The sequence below is a fragment of the Babylonia areolata genome, chromosome 15 (genome assembly GCF_041734735.1).
Source record: "Babylonia areolata isolate BAREFJ2019XMU chromosome 15, ASM4173473v1, whole genome shotgun sequence".
NCBI classification, from domain to species: Eukaryota; Metazoa; Mollusca; class Gastropoda; order Neogastropoda; family Buccinidae; genus Babylonia; species Babylonia areolata.
The window spans coordinates 307,501-327,547 of NC_134890.1; the positions used below are offsets into that span (position 1 = coordinate 307,501).

At 44.6% G+C, this 20,047-nt stretch overlaps 1 protein-coding gene across 1 annotated transcript in view; it reads left to right on the top strand.

Moving 5' to 3' along the window:
- Positions 1-20,047, top strand: part of LOC143290082 (contactin-like) — a 90,836-nt gene that overhangs the window by 54,920 nt on the left and 15,869 nt on the right. The window contains exons 12-19 of the mRNA XM_076599372.1: positions 105-289; positions 780-1,052; positions 3,495-3,791; positions 6,868-7,034; positions 10,587-10,713; positions 14,821-14,976; positions 17,165-17,308; positions 18,019-18,125. Of these exons, the coding sequence (XP_076455487.1) occupies positions 105-289; positions 780-1,052; positions 3,495-3,791; positions 6,868-7,034; positions 10,587-10,713; positions 14,821-14,976; positions 17,165-17,308; positions 18,019-18,125 (1,456 nt within the window). The remainder of the gene's footprint in view (positions 1-104; positions 290-779; positions 1,053-3,494; positions 3,792-6,867; positions 7,035-10,586; positions 10,714-14,820; positions 14,977-17,164; positions 17,309-18,018; positions 18,126-20,047) is intronic.

The window sequence follows — 20,047 nt, forward strand, 5'->3', positions numbered from 1 at the left end:
TAAAGACATATTCTATTCTATTCTATTCTATACATCCATACACACACATCCATACCTTCACCCCCACCCCCACAGACACCTCCTGACAGCAGTGTCACTGACAGGCTGCCCCTGTACTACTCGTGGCGCCGAGACAACGGCCCCATCCCCCACAAAGCCCGCTACACGGACCTCAACCGGGTACTGCTCATACCCGACCTTCAGCTGGAGGACTCGGGTAGATACACGTGCCGGGTGGAGAGAGGCACGCGCGCCTCGGATGAGAAGACGTTGAGCATTGCGGTGGAGGGTGAGTTCGTGTGTGTGTGTGCGTGTGTGTGTGTGAGCGGGGGGTGTGCATGCTGGGTATGTTCTTGTTTCCATAACCCACCGAATGCTGACATGGATTACAGGATCTTTAACGTGCGTATTTGATCTTCTGCTTGCGTATACACGCGAAGAGGGTTCAGGCACTGGCAGGTCTACACATAATGTTGACCTGGGAGATCGGGAAAATCTCCACAATTTACTCACCAGGCGCTGTCCCCGAGATTCGAACCTGGGACCCTCAGATTGAAAGTCTTACCCTTTAACCTCTCTGCTATTGCGCCCGTCAAAATGTCTACAATCGCCAAAACTGAAACCCCTCCATATACTTTAACAAAACGGAGTCTGGCTACATACATGGTGGGGTAAAAACGGTCGTTGACGTTAAAGCCCACTGGTGTACATACGAGCGAACGTGGGAGTTGCAGTCCACGAATGCAGAAAAAGAAGACAACACTTCCTTCTCCTTTCAGCTGCTCCTTTCTTCGTCTTCCCCCTGAGGGACCAACACGTCGATGTCAACACCTCCTTCTCCCTCCGCTGCCAGGCCATGGGCGTCCCGTTGCCTAGATACGCCTGGTTCAAGGACGCTCGGCCTCTGACCTCCACCTTGGGGGAGGTCGAGGTCAGAGGTAACGTGGTGACCTTCACCCGGGCTGACCCTGAGAAACACAGCGGGATGTACCAGTGCTCGGCGACCAACGTGTACGGCACCAGTTTCTCGTCCGCTCAGGTTCGGGTGTTGGGTGAGTTGATGGGGAGGAGAGGGTTTTTTTCTTTCTCCCTCCCTCTCTCTGTCTGTCTGTCTGTCTCTCTCTGTATCTGTCTGCCTACCTGTCTGTCTGTATGTCTGTCTGTCTGTATGATGCCCCTCTCACACACACACACACACACACACACACACACACACACACACACACACACACACACACAGAGTCTCTCTGTCTCACAAACACACACACACAACATCTTGGCTTGATGCACAATGACATTATCTTCATTTTCTTGTGAAACTGTGTTGATTCTTCAATTATTATATTTTTTATGATTTTTTGAAATTTTGGGCATTGCGAAATCCTCAAAGGGTACAATGGGTAAAACGATTGGAACCGCTATGAATTAAAACCCAGAGAATATTTTCATACATACTCACGACAAAAATTCAATAACATGTTATGAAACAATCATGCAAAGTCTCATGGTTGTAGGTTTACTCATCATTGAGCAAGTCCAAGGTATGTTGTCAAGGCCAGAAACTTGAAGACTTGCGTCGAAATTGAACAAAATAAACACTTCCGTGATTCAGGAAGCAATCTTTATTGGCAATTTTTTCATCTTTAAAGACATCTTTACAGTGGAAAAGCATGCATATCATAGAAGAGATGTTCAAGAATCAAAATCCATCAAAAACCCAAATCAGTAAAAATCATCATTTTGGTTTCTTTTGCACTGCCGTGTCCCCCCTTAAGCCAACTTAACGACTCAATGGTACATACACCCAGTACACATTTGAAGTTCAACATACACAAAACAAAGTGCACATTTGAACTCCAGATGTATGCCACACGATGTTTTTCACCAAAGCTCAACAGCGAAAAGGTTATTAATGACACGCCACATAATTCACAGTGCTCATGTTTCTAGGCTTTGTTTCGACATTTGTATTTGTTTTTGTATTTCTTTTTATCACAACAGATTTCTCTGTGTGAAATTCGGGCTGCTCTCCCCAGGGAGAGCGTGTCGCCGCGCTACAGCGCCACCCATTTTTTTGTATTTTTTCGTACGTGCAGTTTTATTTGTTTTCCTATCAAAGTGGATTTTTTTTTTACAGAATTTTGCCAGGGACAAACCTTTTGTCGCCGTGGGTTCTTTTACGTGCGCTAAGTGCATGCTGCACACGGGACCTCGGTTTATCGTCTCATCCGAATGACTAGCGTCCAGACCACCGCTCAAGGTCTGGTGGAGGGGGAGAAAATATCGGCGGCTGAGCCGTGATTGGAACCAGCGCGCTCAGATTCTGTCGCTCCCTAGGCGGACGCGTTACCTCTCGGCCATCGCTCCACGTTGTGTTCATGGGAAAGACACTTGACGCCGAGTTCCCTCTCTCCACCCAGCCTTTTAAACTTCATTGATTTAGCATAAGACCTTTACATGTCAGTTCCTTCTGAAAGAGCTCAGCTGATTAAAATTGAAATGTTCTATAGCCCATGTGTTGAGCAGAGAGGGGTTACACGGAAATTTTGTAAGATTTGTTTTTCTTTATGAATTCTGGGCTAGGTACACTTATGTTGTTTAATTGGGTGGGTCCAAAAGTGAGGATGCTGGTTGCCAGATCACCTGTGGCGCCCCAACGGTCCACAAGACTACGGGATAGGTGAAGGTGTGAAGGTGAAAAGTGAATGCTACGAGTGGACAACAGACTGTATACAGTGCTGTCAGCGTTCCCACTTTCCGTGTCTTCCACTGACTTCCATATCCCTTCCACTGACTTCCTTGTCCCTTCCACTGGGCATCCATTGTCTCCCCTTGGAATCCCACTGCCAGCCTTCGACTTCCATGGGCTGCTGCCATCTGCCGCTGTCTTCCATCGCCAGCGTTCTCTGGCCTGGTGCTTGTACTTCAGTTCATTTCCAGTCTTGTCGTCGTCGTCACTTCCTGTTCTTCGTCGTCACTTCCTGTTCTTCGTCGTCGTCACAACTTCATCATCGTCGCAACATCATCAACTTTGTGCTTGTGTTTCCACGTCACCGTCTACACACGTATTCACACACTCACACACACACACACACACACACACTCACTCACGTGCTAAATCATTGGTTATTTTCCTTCCAGAAGTGAATTTATTCACTCTTGAGACCACTGGCCTTCACTTGAAGGATCGTGGTTATTTCCACGTTTTGTGCCATTCCATACCCTTTAGTTAATTTGCTGGATAACTTGTCTTTGTAGTAGTGTGATTTGTTGTTTTCCGTCGTCTATTAAACCCTCTGTGTACTGTTTGCTCCATGTACGGAATAAATATATATTGAACTCTTATTCTGTTACAGTCTGTGTTTGTGTTGTCAGGGTGTTAGTGGTGGGTCGGGTGGGGGTGACAAGTCCGGTCTCCTATAGAGCGTGACAAGCAGCATAACCCGACCTGCTGGACTGGCACTGAGTGTGTGTGTGTGCTACCTGCTTCACAGAGTTCAAACCCAGCTTTGCCAAACGACCCCTGCAGTCGTCACAGCAGGCCACAGTGGGGGGCAACACCACCCTGATCTGTGCACCCGAGGCGGCACCCGTACCCCAGATCACCTGGTACCACGACGGGAGGGACCTGGGGCTGACTGCTGGCGCTGAGGGTCAAGGTCGTCTGGTGCAGCTGGCCAATGGAAACCTCCTCATCACTCAAGTGCAGGCGTCCGACCAGGGGGAGTACACGTGCACCGCTGTGAATGCTCGTGGTTCGGACGCCAGTACTGGGATTCTGACTGTGGTTTGTAAGTTTAGGCTTGTGGTTTGTCGTTGTTTGAAGAGGTGAGGATGATAGAAAGTTTAGGCTTGTGGTTTGTCGTTGTTTGAAGAGGTGAGGATGATAGTAAGTTTAGGCTTGTGGTTTGTCGTTGTTTGAAGAGGTGAGGATGATAGAAAGTTTAGGCTTGTGGTTTGTCGTTGTTTAAAGAGGTGAGGATGATAGTAAGTTTAGGCTTGTGGTTTGTCGTTGTTTGAAGAGGTGAGGATGATAGAAAGTTTAGGCTTGTGGTTTGTTGTTTAAAGAGGTGGTTTGTCGTTGTTTGAAGAGGTGAGGATGATAGAAAGTTTAGGCTTGTGGTTTGTTGGTGTTTAAAGAGGTGGTTTGTCGTTGTTTGAAGAGGTGAGGATGATAGAAAGTTTAGGCTTGTGGTTTGTTGGTGTTTAAAGAGGTGGTTTGTCGTTGTTTGAAGAGGTGAGGATGATAGAAAGTTTAGGCTTGTGGTTTGTTGGTGTTTAAAGAGGTGGTTTGTCGTTGTTTAAAGAGGTGAGGATGATAGAAAGTTTAGGCTTGTGGTTTGTTGTTTAAAGAGGTGGTTTAATGTTGTTTAAAGAGGTGAGGATGATAGTAAGTTTAGGCTTGTGGTTTGTTGTTTAAAGAGGTGGTTTGTTGTTGTTTAAAGAGGAGAGGGTGATAGTAAGTTTAGGCTTGTGGTTTGTTGTTTAAAGAGGTGGTTTGTTGTTGTTTAAATAGGTGAGGGTGATAGTAAGTTTAGGCTTGTGGTTTGTTGTTTAAAGAGGAGAGGGTGATAGTAAGTTTAGGCTTGTAGTTTGTTGTTTAAAGAGGAGAGGGTGATAGTAAGTTTAGGCTTGTGGTTTGTTGTTGTTTAAAGAGGAGAGGGTGATAGTAAGTTTAGGCTTGTGGTTTATTGTTGTTTAAAGAGGTGGTTTGTTGTTGTTTAAAGAGGTGGTTTGTTGTTGTTTAAAGAGGTGGTTTGTTGTTGTTTAAAGAGGAGAGGGTGATAGTAAGTTTAGGCTTGTGGTTTGTTGTTTAAAGAGGTGGTTTGTTGTTGTTTAAAGAGGTGAGGGTGATACTTATGGGTTTTTTTTTATTGTTGTTGTTTCGGCAAATAAGTGTATTTGTATTTTGTATTTGTATTTCTTTTTATCACAGCAGATTTCTCTGTGTGAAATTCGGGTTGCTCTTCCCAGGGAGAGCGCGTCGCTATACTACAGCGCCACCCATTTTTTGTATTTTTTCCTGCGTGTAGTTTTTTATTTGTTTTTCCTATCAAAGTGGATTTTTCTTCAGAATTTTGCTAGGAACAATCCTTTTGCTGCCGTGGGTTCTTTTACGTGCGCTAAGTGCACGCTACACATGGGACGTCGGTTTATCGTCTCATCCGAATGACTAGCGCCCAAACCACCTCTCAAGGTCTAGTGGAGGGGGAGAAAACATCGGCGGCTGAGCCGTGATTCGAACCAGCGCTCTCAGATTCTCTCGCTTCCTTGGCGGACTGATCAGCCATGATAACCAGCACGCACACTGTGGAGTGATGGCCTAGAGCTAACGCGTCCGCCAAGGAAGCGAAAGAATCTGAGTGCGCTGGTTCGAATCACGCACTTAGCGCACGTAAAAGAACCCACGGCAACAAAAGATAAGTAAATTCAACCAAACAGGGAGTACAAACCGAATACAGTTCAAACTCCCCATTTGATTTGACGTTGATGTGTGCACAGCACAGACGGATAAGTAGATTCAACCAAATAGAGAATACAAACCAGGTACAGTACAAACTACCCATTTGATTTGACGTTGATGTGTGCACAACACAGACGGATAAGTAGATTCAACCAAATAGAGAATACAAACCAGGTACAGTACAAACTACCCATTTGATTTGACGTTGATGTGTGCACAGCACAGACGGATAAGTAGATTCAACCAAATAGAGAATACAAACCAGGTACAGTACAAACTACCCATTTGATTTGACGTTGATGTGTGCACAGCACAGACGGATAAGTAGATTCAACCAAACAGGGAGTACAAACCAGGTACAGTACAAACTACCCATTTGATTTGACGTTGATGTGTGCACAGCACAGACGGATAAGTAGATTCAACCAAATAGAGAATACAAACCAGGTACAGTACAAACTACCCATTTGATTTGACGTTGATGTGTGCACAGCACAGACGGATAAGTAGATTCAACCAAACAGAGAATACAAACCAGGTACAGTACAAACTACCCATTTGATTTGACGTTGATGTGTGCACAGCACAGACGGATAAGTAGATTCAACCAAATAGAGAATACAAACCAGGTACAGTACAAACTACCCATTTGATTTGACGTTGATGTGTGCACAGCACAGACGGATAAGTAGATTCAACCAAATAGAGAATACAAACCAGGTACAGTACAAACTACCCATTTGATTTGACGTTGATGTGTGCACAGCACAGACGGATAAGTAGATTCAACCAAACAGGGAGTACAAACCAGGTACAGTACAAACTACCCATTTGATTTGACGTTGATGTGTGCACAGCACAGACGGATAAGTAGATTCAACCAAATAGAGAATACAAACCAGGTACAGTACAAACTACCCATTTGATTTGACGTTGATGTGTGCACAGCACAGACGGATAAGTAGATTCAACCAAACAGAGAATACAAACCAGGTACAGTACAAACTACCCATTTGATTTGACGTTGATGTGTGCACAGCACAGACGGATAAGTAGATTCAACCAAACAGGGAGTACAAACCAGGTACAGTACAAACTACCCATTTGATTTGACGTTGATGTGTGCACAGCACAGACGGATAAGTAGATTCAACCAAACAGAGAATACAAACCAAGTACAGTACAAACTACCCATTTGATTTGACGTTGATGTGTGCACAGCACAGACAGATAAGTAGATTCAACCAAACAGGGAGTACAAACCAGGTACAGTACAAACTACCCATTTGATTTGACGTTGATGTGTGCACAGCACAGACGGATAAGTAGATTCAACCAAATAGAGAATACAAACCAGGTACAGTACAAACTACCCATTTGATTTGACGTTGATGTGTGCACAGCACAGACGACCCTGAGCACACCGCCCCAGAACGGCCGTGTGCAGGTGAACGAGTCCGCCTTCCTGTCCTGCCAGGCCTCTGTGGACCGCCGTCACCAGGACCTGGCCTATGTGTGGACCTTCAACGGGCACCTGCTGGACCTGGAGCACCTGCCAGAGTACCGCCCGGTGTGTGTGTGTGTGTGTGTGTGTGTGTGTGTGTGTGTGTGTGTGTGTGTGTACTCACACATATTCACACACAGAGAACACGCTGTCCCTCGATAGCGGCAATAATAGTAATGATAATGATTATGATTCGCTGATTGCATTGATGATAATGAAAAAAAATAAATAATAACGATAATACAATAATAATGATAATTCTAATTCGCTGATGACTGATCATAAATGAATATACTGATAATGATAATAATAACGATAGTTTAATTCAGATCAATTCAGTCCAAAAGACTGCACAAGACACAAGAATACTTTAACATGTGTCAAAGAGAAAAATGACACGTTTGCTGACAAAGGTGAGATGGCAGCAAAAGTCTTTTCACCCACAGTACAACACCAAGGTGCACCAACATTCAATGAACAAACTGATAAAGAAATATCTAGCACAACACGAGCTTCCACGGCATGTATGGTTGAGTGTGATTACTCCTTTTATCTGTGAAACTGCGTGTTTGGTGCATATCTGTTATGCATGTGTGGCTGTATGTGTGAATGTGTGTCTTCATGTTTTACATTTATTTGCTTATTTATCATCATTGTTGTCTTTTTTTTTCTTTCATTACTACTACCTTTTTTTATATCATAATTATTATTTATTTATTTATTTATTTATTCATTTATTTATGTAAGCTTATCTATAATTTATTCACCTTTTTTTTTCTCAAGGCCTGACTAAGCGCGTTGGGTTATGCTGCTGGTCAGGCATCTGCTTGGCAGTTGTGGTGTAGCGTATATGGATTTGTCCGAACGCAGTGACGCCTCCTTGAGCAACTGAAACTGACACTACTCCATTTTCCCTGGGGCGTGGCTGTGTGTGGATGGATAACTGCCAGCGGATTGTCTAGATTCTGGGAGAAATCGCAGCAAATAATATCCATTAGCAGTAGATGTAGCAGTAGCAGTTGTTGTAGCAGCAGTAGTTGTTGTTTTTTAAATAAAAAATATGGTATATTCAGGATTAAAAGGCTGTGCCAGTCTTGAATAAAAGCTGATTGATTGTGTTTGAATATTTCTCCCATCATTGCTGTTGTGTACACTTGTTAAATGATCGGTATAAGGACAGGCCCGGAGATTACTTTATGAGGAAGTGTCTGTAATTATGTTTGTTCCACTGTTCATTTTACTTATTCTGCGGGCCCACTGAATCGGTAGTGTACAGCAGCGTTGACTTGAAGTTGTGTGCCTTGTGTATGAAGAGAGTCTCCACTCTTCATTGTTTGTTAGTTATTAGCATTATTATTATTATTGTATGATAGTGATAGTCAGTCGTGTCCGACTGTGACCATAAGAACAGCAGAGGAGGCAACTGCTGTCCCAACTATCTGGGCTAGAATCTGATGATAGTGGAGAGTGTCTTGTCCAAGTTACATCCCCACTCTCTCGGCCAAGAGGGTTTTAGGGCAGTCGGCGTTGGGATGGCTCCCATGGCTGCAGCACTAAGAGCCAGAGCAGTCTTGCCTCCTAGTTTGAGAGTCATAGTTCTTCACAAAAAACTAAACTGTAAATGACTTCCTATTGCAATGGAGAAACCATTGATCATACAGCTCTCACTTTGCTGTTGGCCCTAATATAAGCTTATCATCAGCATCAGCATCATTATTATTGACTCACTTGTTTAAACAAAGTGAGTATGTTTTAACCCGGTGTTCGGTTGTCTGTGTGTGTGTCTGTGTGTCCGTGGTAAACTTTAACATTGACATTTTCTCTGCAAATACTTTGTCAGTTGACACCAAATTAGGCCTAAAAATAGGAAAAATTCAGTTCTTTCCAGTCATCTTGTTTAAAACAATATTGCACCTCTCGGATGGGCACAAAAAAATAAAAAATGAAGCCTAATTATATGCAAACTGCATTTACTGTTATATTTATATTTTTTGTATTCTCTAAACTTGGCACTTTGATCTGATATTCTGACCCAACAACAAGAGCAGTCATTATTATCATTTTTTGTTCAAACAGGAACTTCTTTTGCTAAGCATGGAAGTTTTATTTATTTTGCAAACGTTTTGGTGCAGACAGTAAAAAAGGGAAATTACTCTGTAATTAATGCTAGGGGACTTAATTCGAATCTGGTTAGGACTTTTTTTTTCTTTCTTTTTTTTTAACGCGAAGCTTTATAATAAAAAATACAGAACACATTTTAACGATTAGATTTTTTTTTAAAGTGTATCATAAGTGAGTCTTGAAGGTCTTGCCTCTCTTGTTATTATTATCATCATTATTATCATTACTACTACTACTATTATTATGCGGATTGTCTGCTTCAAGCAGTAAAAACGGAGCCTTCTCCCCCCCCCCCCCCCCCCCCCCCCCCCTCCTCACTCTCTCTCTCTCTCTGTCTTGAAATGAATTTGTTCGAGGTTTTCTCGTCATCTTGCTTTGTCTCTCTGTTTCAGTCTGTCTTCAACTACAGGCATTATCATCATTTACATTTGAATGTTTACGTATGTATTTGTGTGTATCTGAATGCCATGTGTGTACTTCATCATCGCCATCGTCGTCATCATCATCATCTTCATCATCATTACTATCATCATCATCTCATCATCATCTCTCTCGCTCTCTCTTTCATATTGCACTTTTATATCATTATATTTGTATAAATTTTGTCATTGCATTATGATTATGTACCTTTAAATGTTTACTGTGTATTTGAGTGTATTTGAATGTCATGTATGTACTTCTATAACCTGTTGATATCCTGTGAGTATTTTGATTTCATTTCTGTTTGCCCTGAGGGCTGGATGTAATTTTTTTTTTTAAGAAAAAACAAGAGAGGCAAGGCCTTCAAGACTCACTTGTGATACACTTTTTAAAAATCCAAGCTTTTTATGTATTGAGTATAATTTCAAAATGTAATATTTAAGATGAGAAAGATCAGTTTAAAGCAAATTAAGTCCCCTAGCATTAATTACAGAGTAATTTCCCTTTTTTACTATCTGCACCAAAACGTTTGCAAACTAAATAAAACTTCCATGCTTAGCAAAAGAAGTTCCTGATTGAACAAAAAATGATAATGACTGCTCTTGTTGTTGGGTCAGAATATCAGGTCAAAGTGCCAAGTTTAGAGAATACAAAAAATATAAATATAACAGTAAATGCAGTTTGCATATAATTAGGCTTCTTTTTTTTTTTTTTTTTTTTTTTTTTTGGTGCCCATCCCAGAGGTGCAATATTGTTTTAAACAAGATGACTGGAAAGAACTGAATTTTTCCTATTTTTATGCCTAATTTGGTGTCAACTGACAAAGTATTTGCAGAGAAAATGTCAATGTTAAAGTTTACCACGGACACACACACACACACACACACACACACACACACACACACACACACACAACCGAACACCGGGTTAAAACATAGACTCACTTTGTTTACACAAATGAGTCAAAAAGCATGTGCATGCTCATTCCACTTCCCTCATTTAAAAAAAATCGTTGGTTGGTTGGTTGGTTGGTTGGTTGGTTCTCTCTCTCCATGGCTGTGTGACGGACTGTGACAGGCCAGACTGGAAGGACTACAGGGCCTGCACGTGATCAACGCTCAGTTCCGGCATGAAGGCTGGTACCAGTGCACTGCCGTCACTGTGGGGGATAAGGTCTCCGCTGCCGCCTTCCTCACTGTCAGAGGTCTCTGTCTGTCTGTCTGTCTCTGTCTCTCTGTCCCTCTCTCTCTCCCTGCCTCTCTCTCTCTCTGTCTGTCCCTCTCTCTCTCCCTGCCTCTCTCTCTCTCTGTCTCTCTGTCTGTCTGTCTGTCCCTCTCTCTCCCTGCCTCTCTCTCTCTCTGTCTGTCTGTCTGTCTGTCTGTCCCTCTCTCTCTCCCTGCCTCTCTCTCTCTCTGTCTGTCTGTCTGTCTGTCTGTCCCTCTCTCTCTCCCTGCCTCTCTCTCTCTCTGTCTCTCTGTCTGTCTGTCTGTCCCTCTCTCTCTCCCTGCCTCTCTCTCTCTCTCTGTCTCTCTGTCTGTCTGTCTGTCCCTCTCTCTCTCCCTGCCTCTCTCTCTGTCTGTCTGTGTCTCTGTGCCCCTCTCTCTCCCTGCCTCTCTCTCTGTCTCTGTCTCTCTGTCCCCCTCTCTCTCCCTGCCTCTCTCTCTCTGTCTGTCTCTGTCTCTCTGTCCCCCCTCTCTCTCTGTCTCTGTCTCTCTGTCCCCCTCTCTCTCCCTGCCTCTCTCTCTGTCTGTCTCTGTCTCTCTGTCCCCCTCTCTCTCCCTGCCTCTCTCTCTCTGTCTGTCTCTGTCTCTTTGTCCCCACTCTCTCTCTCCGTCTGTCTCTGTCTCTCTGTCCCCCCTCTCTTTCCCTGCCTCTTTTTCTCTCTGTCTCTCTGTCCCCCCTCTCTTTCCCTGCCTCTCTCTCTCCGTCTGTCTCTGTCTCTCTGTCCCCCCTCTCTCTCCCTGCCTCTCTCTCTCTGTCTGTCTCTGTCTCTGTCCCCCCTCTCTTTCCCTGCCTCTGTCTCTCTGTCTGTCTCTGTCTCTCTGTCCCCCCTCCCTTTCCCTGCCTCTCTCTCTCCGTCTGTCTCTGTCTCTCTGTCCCCCCTCTCTTTCCCTGCCTCTCTCTCTCTGTCTGTCTCTGTCTCTCTGTCCCCCCTCTCTTTCCCTGCCTCTCTCTCTCTCTGTCTCTCTGTCCCCCCTCTCTTTCCCTGCCTCTCTCTCTCTGTCTCTGTCTCTCTGTCCTCCCTCTCTTTCCCTGCCTCTCTCTCTCCGTCTGTCACTGTCTCTCTGTCCCCCCTCTCTTTCCCTGCCTCTCTCTCTCCGTCTGTCTCTGTCTCTCTGTCCCCCCTCTCTTTCCCTGCCTCTCTCTCTCTGTCTGTGTCTCTCTGTCCCCCTCTCTTTCCCTGCCTCTCTCTCTCTGTCTCTGTCTCTCTGTCCCCCCTCTCTTTCCCTGCCTCTCTCTCTCCGTCTGTCTCTGTCTCTCTGTCCCCCCTCTCTCCCTGCCTCTCTCTCTCTGTCTCTGTCTCTCTGTCCCCCCTCTCTTTCCCTGCCTCTCTCTCTCCGTCTGTCTCTGTCTCTCTGTCCCCCCTCTCTTTCCCTGCCTCTCTCTCTCCGTCTGTCTCTGTCTCTCTGTCCCCCCTCTCTTTCCCTGCCTCTCTCTCTCCGTCTGTCTCTGTCTCTCTGTCCCCCCTCTCTTTCCCTGCATCTCTCTCTCTGTCTGTCTCTGTCTCTCTGTCCCCCCTCTCTTTCCCTGCCTCTCTCTCTCTGTCTCTGTCTCTCTGTCCCCCCTCTCTCTCCCTGCCTCTCTCTCTCCGTCTGTCTCTGTCTCTCTGTCCCCCCTCTCTCCCTGCCTCTCTCTCTCTCTCTGTCTCTGTCTCTCTCCCCCTCTCTCTCCCTGTCAGTCTCTCTCTGTCTGTCTGTTTCTGTCTCTCTGTCCCCCCCTCTCTCTCTCTGCCTCTCTCTCTGTCCCTGTCTGTCTTTGTCTGTTTGCCTTAGTATGTCTTTCTCTGTGGATATGTCTGTCTCTGTCTGTATGCCTCTGTCTGTCTCTTTCTGTCTGTCTCTCTGTCTGTCTGTCTGTCCCTCTCTCTCTCCCTGCCTCTCTCTCTCTCTGTCTCTCTGTCTGTCTGTCTGTCCCTCTCTCTCTCCCTGCCTCTCTCTCTGTCTGTCTGTGTCTCTGTGCCCCTCTCTCTCCCTGCCTCTCTCTCTGTCTCTGTCTCTCTGTCCCCCTCTCTCTCCCTGCCTCTCTCTCTCTGTCTCTCTCTCCCCCTCTCTCTCTGTCTCTGTCTCTCTGTCCCCCTCTCTCTCCCTGCCTCTCTCTCTGTCTGTCTCTGTCTCTCTGTCCCCCTCTCTCTCCCTGCCTCTCTCTCTCTGTCTGTCTCTGTCTCTTTGTCCCCACTCTCTCTCCGTCTGTCTCTGTCTCTCTGTCCCCCCTCTCTTTCCCTGCCTCTTTTTCTCTCTGTCTCTCTGTCCCCCCTCTCTTTCCCTGCCTCTCTCTCTCCGTCTGTCTCTGTCTCTCTGTCCCCCCTCTCTCTCCCTGCCTCTCTCTCTCTCTCTGTCTGTCTCTGTCTCTGTCCCCCCTCTCTTTCCCTGCCTCTGTCTCTCTGTCTGTCTCTGTCTCTCTGTCCCCCCTCCCTTTCCCTGCCTCTCTCTCTCCGTCTGTCTCTGTCTCTCTGTCCCCCCTCTCTTTCCCTGCCTCTCTCTCTCTGTCTGTCTCTGTCTCTCTGTCCCCCCTCTCTTTCCCTGCCTCTCTCTCTCTGTCTCTGTCTCTCTGTCCCCCTCTCTTTCCCTGCCTCTCTCTCTCTGTCTCTGTCTCTCTGTCCTCCCTCTCTTTCCCTGCCTCTCTCTCTCCGTCTGTCTCTGTCTCTCTGTCCCCCCTCTCTTTCCCTGCCTCTCTCTCTCCGTCTGTCTCTGTCTCTCTGTCCCCCCTCTCTTTCCCTGCCTCTCTCTCTCTGTCTGTCTCTGTCTCTCTGTCCCCCCTCTCTTTCCCTGCCTCTCTCTCTCCGTCTGTCTCTGTCTCTCTGTCCCCCCTCTCTCCCTGCCTCTCTCTCTCTGTCTCTGTCTCTCTGTCCCCCCTCTCTTTCCCTGCCTCTCTCTCTCCGTCTGTCTCTGTCTCTCTGTCCCCCCTCTCTTTCCCTGCCTCTCTCTCTCCGTCTGTCTCTGTCTCTCTGTCCCCCCTCTCTTTCCCTGCATCTCTCTCTCTGTCTGTCTCTGTCTCTCTGTCCCCCCTCTCTTTCCCTGCCTCTCTCTCTCTGTCTCTGTCTCTCTGTCCCCCCTCTCTCTCCCTGCCTCTCTCTCTCCGTCTGTCTCTGTCTCTCTGTCCCCCCTCTCTCCCTGCCTCTCTCTCTCTCTCTGTCTCTGTCTCTCTCCCCCTCTCTCTCCCTGTCAGTCTCTCTCTGTCTGTCTGTTTCTGTCTCTCTGTCCCCCCCTCTCTCTCTCTGCCTCTCTCTCTGTCCCTGTCTGTCTTTGTCTGTTTGCCTTAGTATGTCTGTCTCTGTGGATATGTCTGTCTCTGTCTGTATGCCTCTGTCTGTCTCTTTCTGTCTGTCTCTCTGTCTGTCCTTCTCTTTTTCTTTCTTCTTTCTTTAGTAGGTGAACGTCTTTTCACTGGTAAGTGATATTAGATGGAGGGAGGGGGGGGGGGAGCAGTACATGTGTGTGCGCAGTGGGGGGGTGGGGGTGGGGAGTGGAGAGTGGGGCGAGGGGAAGAGGTGGTGTGATGACTGATACAGGAACAGACACATCAAGAGTGGCAGAACTTAACAGAAAGAGCTACGAAAGACTGAACTAACTGAGAGAAATGTATAACTATTTCAAACACTCTTGTAACAGGATCAAGCATAATCATTATAACAAAGATATAATCAATCAAAGGTAGATACCAACTGGACTTTGATTCAAGTATTCTGTGATTTGTCGGAGTAATGAATTATTATTCAAAATATCTTCCAAGGACAAAGATGTCTTTCTCTCTCTGTCTGTGTCTGTGTGTGTGTGTGTGTGTGTGTGTGTGTGTCTGTCTGTCTGTCTGTCTCTCTCTCTCTCTCTCTCTCTCTCTCTCTCTCTGCCCCCCTCTTCCATTATATGTCTCTCTGTCTTTCTCCTGCCTTTTCCTCTGTCTCTCTCTCTCACACAATCACACACACATACACACACGCGCGTGTACGCCCACACACGCACACACACACACACACACAAACCACCATCACCACCACCGCCGCCGCCATACACATCACACACACATAAACACCCCCCCCCCCCACCACCCCCCCCCCCCCCCCCACACACACACTGACAACTCTTTCAACGCCCAGGTCCACCCTCTGAGCCAGCGGGGCTGCACGTGCGCAACGACGGAAATGACGTCATTGTGACGTGGAAAGATGGCTCTGACCGCGGGTCGGCCATCATCCATTACGTCATCGAACTCCGGTCGAACTTCTTCCCTTCCTGGAGAGTGAACGTGGATGGTGAGTGGATGGAGACACTGGTTTCACTGACCTCAGTCAGGCGTCACTGTGTTCCGACACCCGCTCCCCACACCACAGGGCGGATGCCTAACCAGCAGCATAACTCAACGCGATACATAAGATAAGAATAACTTTATTATCTCCAACTGGAGAAATTTAGTCAGGTGTATTATCACAACGTAGACAAGTAAACAACATCGGGACCATAACTGTAAAAGTCAACAACAGCTTTTACGAATATTACGAAGATACAAATGTAAAAAAATATCACAAACACCGTTTCATACATACATCCACACACTGCAGGTAATAACTAGTATTCTTAATGTAAAAACAGAAAGAATTAAGAAACATTATTTGAATATAATTATAAACATAGCCTACTATTGCACATTGATTATAACAGACAGATAAGAAAGAATAAAGATAAATTGCGGGAAACCGCAACCAGATAATCAGCACACACACGCACCTCCCCCACCCCCACCCCCACCCACCCCACACACGCGGATTACTTGATTAAACAAGAGTAAAAAACATATGTTCTCAAATAAAAGCATTTCACATATTCGCTTTTAAAAACATTGCACTGAATTATTACATCGTAATTATTAAACAGAAATATATTTAGAAGTCAGGGACTTGATTGCTTCCGTATTGGCGTTATCTGTTAGAGTGGAGTTCTTCTGCACAAGTTTCCCAGAGAACAACACTCCAGTTGACATGCGTTCGGTTTTTTTGTGTGCCTGCAGCACACCTGAATGACTAGAAGCGAAACTGGATTTTCCTCTCAAAGGGCGAGAATGGAACTCACACCCTGACGTGAACTGTATCGGGTAGATGAACGTGTTAACCATTCGGCCACCTTCCTCCTTGAGGCGGGTGGATGGGTGGAACGGAGCGGAGGTGAGATGCCTTCAGGCGAGAAAACGGCTGAGACTAACCTGGAGGTGGTGACTTGTCCTATGAAGAGAGTTTCCCGACGTTTCGGGCCCTAGGCCCTTCTTCATGGGGAGAAAAATAGAGAATGGAGAAGAAAAGAGAGGGCAAAACCAAGACAGAGGTAAAACTAAGAACTGTGAGGAGTAATCAGAGAGAAAAAAAAAAGAAGTTTGAAGGTGTCAGGGCGGGCCTAAGACTGAACTGAAATGCGGACAAAAAGGGGGAGCGTGTCTTTGGCATGAATTGGGACAGGGGGGCGGGGGTCATGGGGGGAAGGTGGGGCGGGGGGAGTATGGGCATGGGGGGAGGGGGAGGATTTTCCGACAGATGTGTGGTGTTGTATGGAGAGGGTGGTGGTGGTTATCGGAGCGGGCGCAGACTAGCAGCAGTAGTGGTGGTAGTAATATTGATAACAACAACAACAACACGAACACAATAATAATGATGATGATAATAATAATGATAGTAATAGTGATGATGGTGATGGTAACAACAATAATGATAACAACAACAACAATGATAACAACAACAACAATGATAATAACAACAATAATAACTTCAACAACATTGATAACAACAACAATAATGATAACAACAACAATAATGATAACAACTACAAAATGATAATAACAACAATAATAACAATAACAACAACAATGATAATAACAACAATAATAACTTCAACAACATTGATAGCAACAACAATAATGATAACAACTACAAAATGATAATAACTACAATAATAACAATAACAACAACAATGATAATAACAACAATAATAACTTCAACAACATTGATAACAACAAAGATGATGATAACAACAACAACAATAATGATAACAACAATAATGATAATAACATAATAATGATAACAACAGCAATAATGATAATAATAACAACAATAATGATAACAAAAACAACAACAATAATGATAACAACAACAATAATAATAATAACAACAACGATAACAACAACAACGATAATGATAACAACAACAACAATAATAATAGTAATGATAATAATAACAATAACAACAACAACGATAATGATAACAACAACAACGATAATAATAGTAATGATAATAATAACAATAACAACAACAACGATAACAACAACAACGATAACGATAACAACAACAACAATAATAATAGTAATGATAATAATAACAATAACAACAACAACGATAACAACAACAACAATAATAATAGTAATGATAACAACCACCACCACCACCCCCTGTGAACCAGACCTGACAGCGGCACGGGCCCAGGACTCGGAGCGCGCGGACCAACGTCTGTACCGTGTGGCTGACCTTTCCCCGGGGTCATCCTACTCCTTCCGGGTCAAGGCCGTCAATGAGTACGGCGTCGGTACTGCCAGTCTGCCCTCAGGTCGGTGCTGTGTGTGTGTGTGTGTGTGTGTGTATTTATGTATGTATGTCTCTTTCTCTGTATGTCTGTCTGTCTGTCTCTGTTTCTCTCTCTCTGTTTCTGTTTCTCTCTCTGTCTGTCTGTCTCTCTGTCTGTCTGTCTGTCCCTCTCTCTCTCTGTGTGTATCTGTATGTTTCTTTCTCGGTCTTTCACTCTGTTTCTTGTTATGTCTGTTTGTCTGTTTTTCTGCCTCTCTCTCTCTGTATGTCTCTCTTTCTGTCTTTCACTGTCTTTATCATTATGTCTGTCTGTCTGTCCCTCTCTCTCTGTCCCTTTCTTTATCTTCTCTCTCTCTCTCTGTGTTGCCAGTCAGTCTCTGTGTGTCCATGTATCCCTTTCTCTCTTTCTCTCTAAATCTCTCTCTCTCCTTTCATCTCCAGTCTCTCTCTCTCTTTCTCTCTCTCTCTCTCTCTATCTGTCTCTCTCTATCTCTCTCTTTCTATCTCTGTATCTCTCTCTGTATCTCTCTCTCTCTCTCTCTCTCTCTCTCTCTCTCGCTTCCCCTCTTTCACTCATTCTCTCTCTGGCATTTTATCACTCCGCGCGCGCGCACGTCTGTCTGTCTGTCTGTCCTCATTTTGCTCTCTTTCTCTCTTTGTTTTCCCAGTAGTAGTTTGTGCCGCGTGAGTGAGGAATCAGTGCTGTGTGATGCCTGGCTCTCATTGTTGCAGCCTTCGTCAAGGTACCTGATGCTCGGCCCAAGAAAGCTCCGGAAGATATAGCCACCGGTCACAGCACTGTGGGAACTTTGGCTTTTACCTGGAAGGTACCCTTCCGTGTGTGTGTGTGTGTGTGTGTGTGTGTGTGTGAGAGAGAGAGAGAGAGAGAGAGAGAGAGAGAGAAGAATATCACACAACTACCATCACTAAACAGCTGTATTGTTGTTAACAATAATAACTACGACAACATAAGTAGGAATCACTTGCACACTTTTCACCCGATACAAAATCTCGTCTGACCAGAGAGTGTGTTCATACTGACTGACGACACAGCACAACACAAAAACAACACACCTACCACCATTTACCCGATAATAACATCACGTCCGACTTGAGAGTGCCCTCCCCTCAACACACACAATACATTCAACACAATACAACACAATACAATACATCCAACACAATACAATGCATCCAACACAATACAACACAATGCAATACATCCAACACAATACAATGCATCGAACACAATACAACACAATGCAATACATCCAACACAATACAATGCATCGAACACAATACAACACAATGCAATACATCCAACACAATACAATGCAATACATCCACCACAGTGCAGCACAATACAATACATCCACCACAATGCAACACAGTGCAACACAACACAATACAGTACATCCAACACTATACAACACATACAATACATTCAACACGATACAATACAATACAGTACATTCAACACGATACAATACAATACAGTACATTCAACACAACACAGTACAATACAACCAACACAATACAACACAGCCAACACAATACAGCACAATACAATACATCCAACACAATAGAGCCAACACAATGCAACACAATACAATACATCCATCACAATACAACACAATACAATACATCCAACACAACACAATACAATACAGCCAACACAACGCAATACAATACATCCAACACAACACAATACAATACATCCAACACAACGCAATACAATACAATACAGCCAACACAACTCAATACAATACATCCAACACAACGCAATACAATACAATACAGCCAACACAACGCAATACAATACAATACAGCCAACACAACGCAATACATCCAACACAATGCAACACAATACAATACATCCAACACAACACAACACAATACAGCCAACACAACACAATACAATACATCCAACACAACACAACACAATACAGCCAACACAACACAATACAATACATCCAACACAACACAATACAATACAGCCAACACAACGCAATACAATACAGCCAACACAACGCAATACAATACAATACCGCCAACACAACACAACACAATACAGCCAACACAACACAATACAATACATCCAACACAACACAACACAATACAGCCAACACAACACAATACAATACATCCAACACAACACAACACAATACAGCCAACACAACACAATACAATACAGCCAACACAACGCAATACAATACATCCAACACAACACAATACAATACATCCAACACAACACAACACAATACAGCCAACACAACACAATACAATACATCCAACACAACACAATACAATACAGCCAACACAACACAATACAATACATCCAACACAACACAACACAATACAGCCAACACAACGCAATACAATACAGCCAACACAACACAATACAATACAATACCGCCAACACAACACAACACAATACAGCCAACACAACACAATACAATACATCCAACACAACACAATACAATACAGCCAACACAACGCAATACAATACAGCCAACACAACACAATACAATACAATACCGCCAACACAACACAACACAATACAGCCAACACAACACAATACAATACATCCAACACAACACAATACAATACAGCCAACACAACACAATACAATACATCCAACACAACACAACACAATACAGCCAACACAACACAATACAATACAGCCAACACAACGCAATACAATACATCCAACACAACACAATACAATACATCCAACACAACACAACACAATACAGCCAAC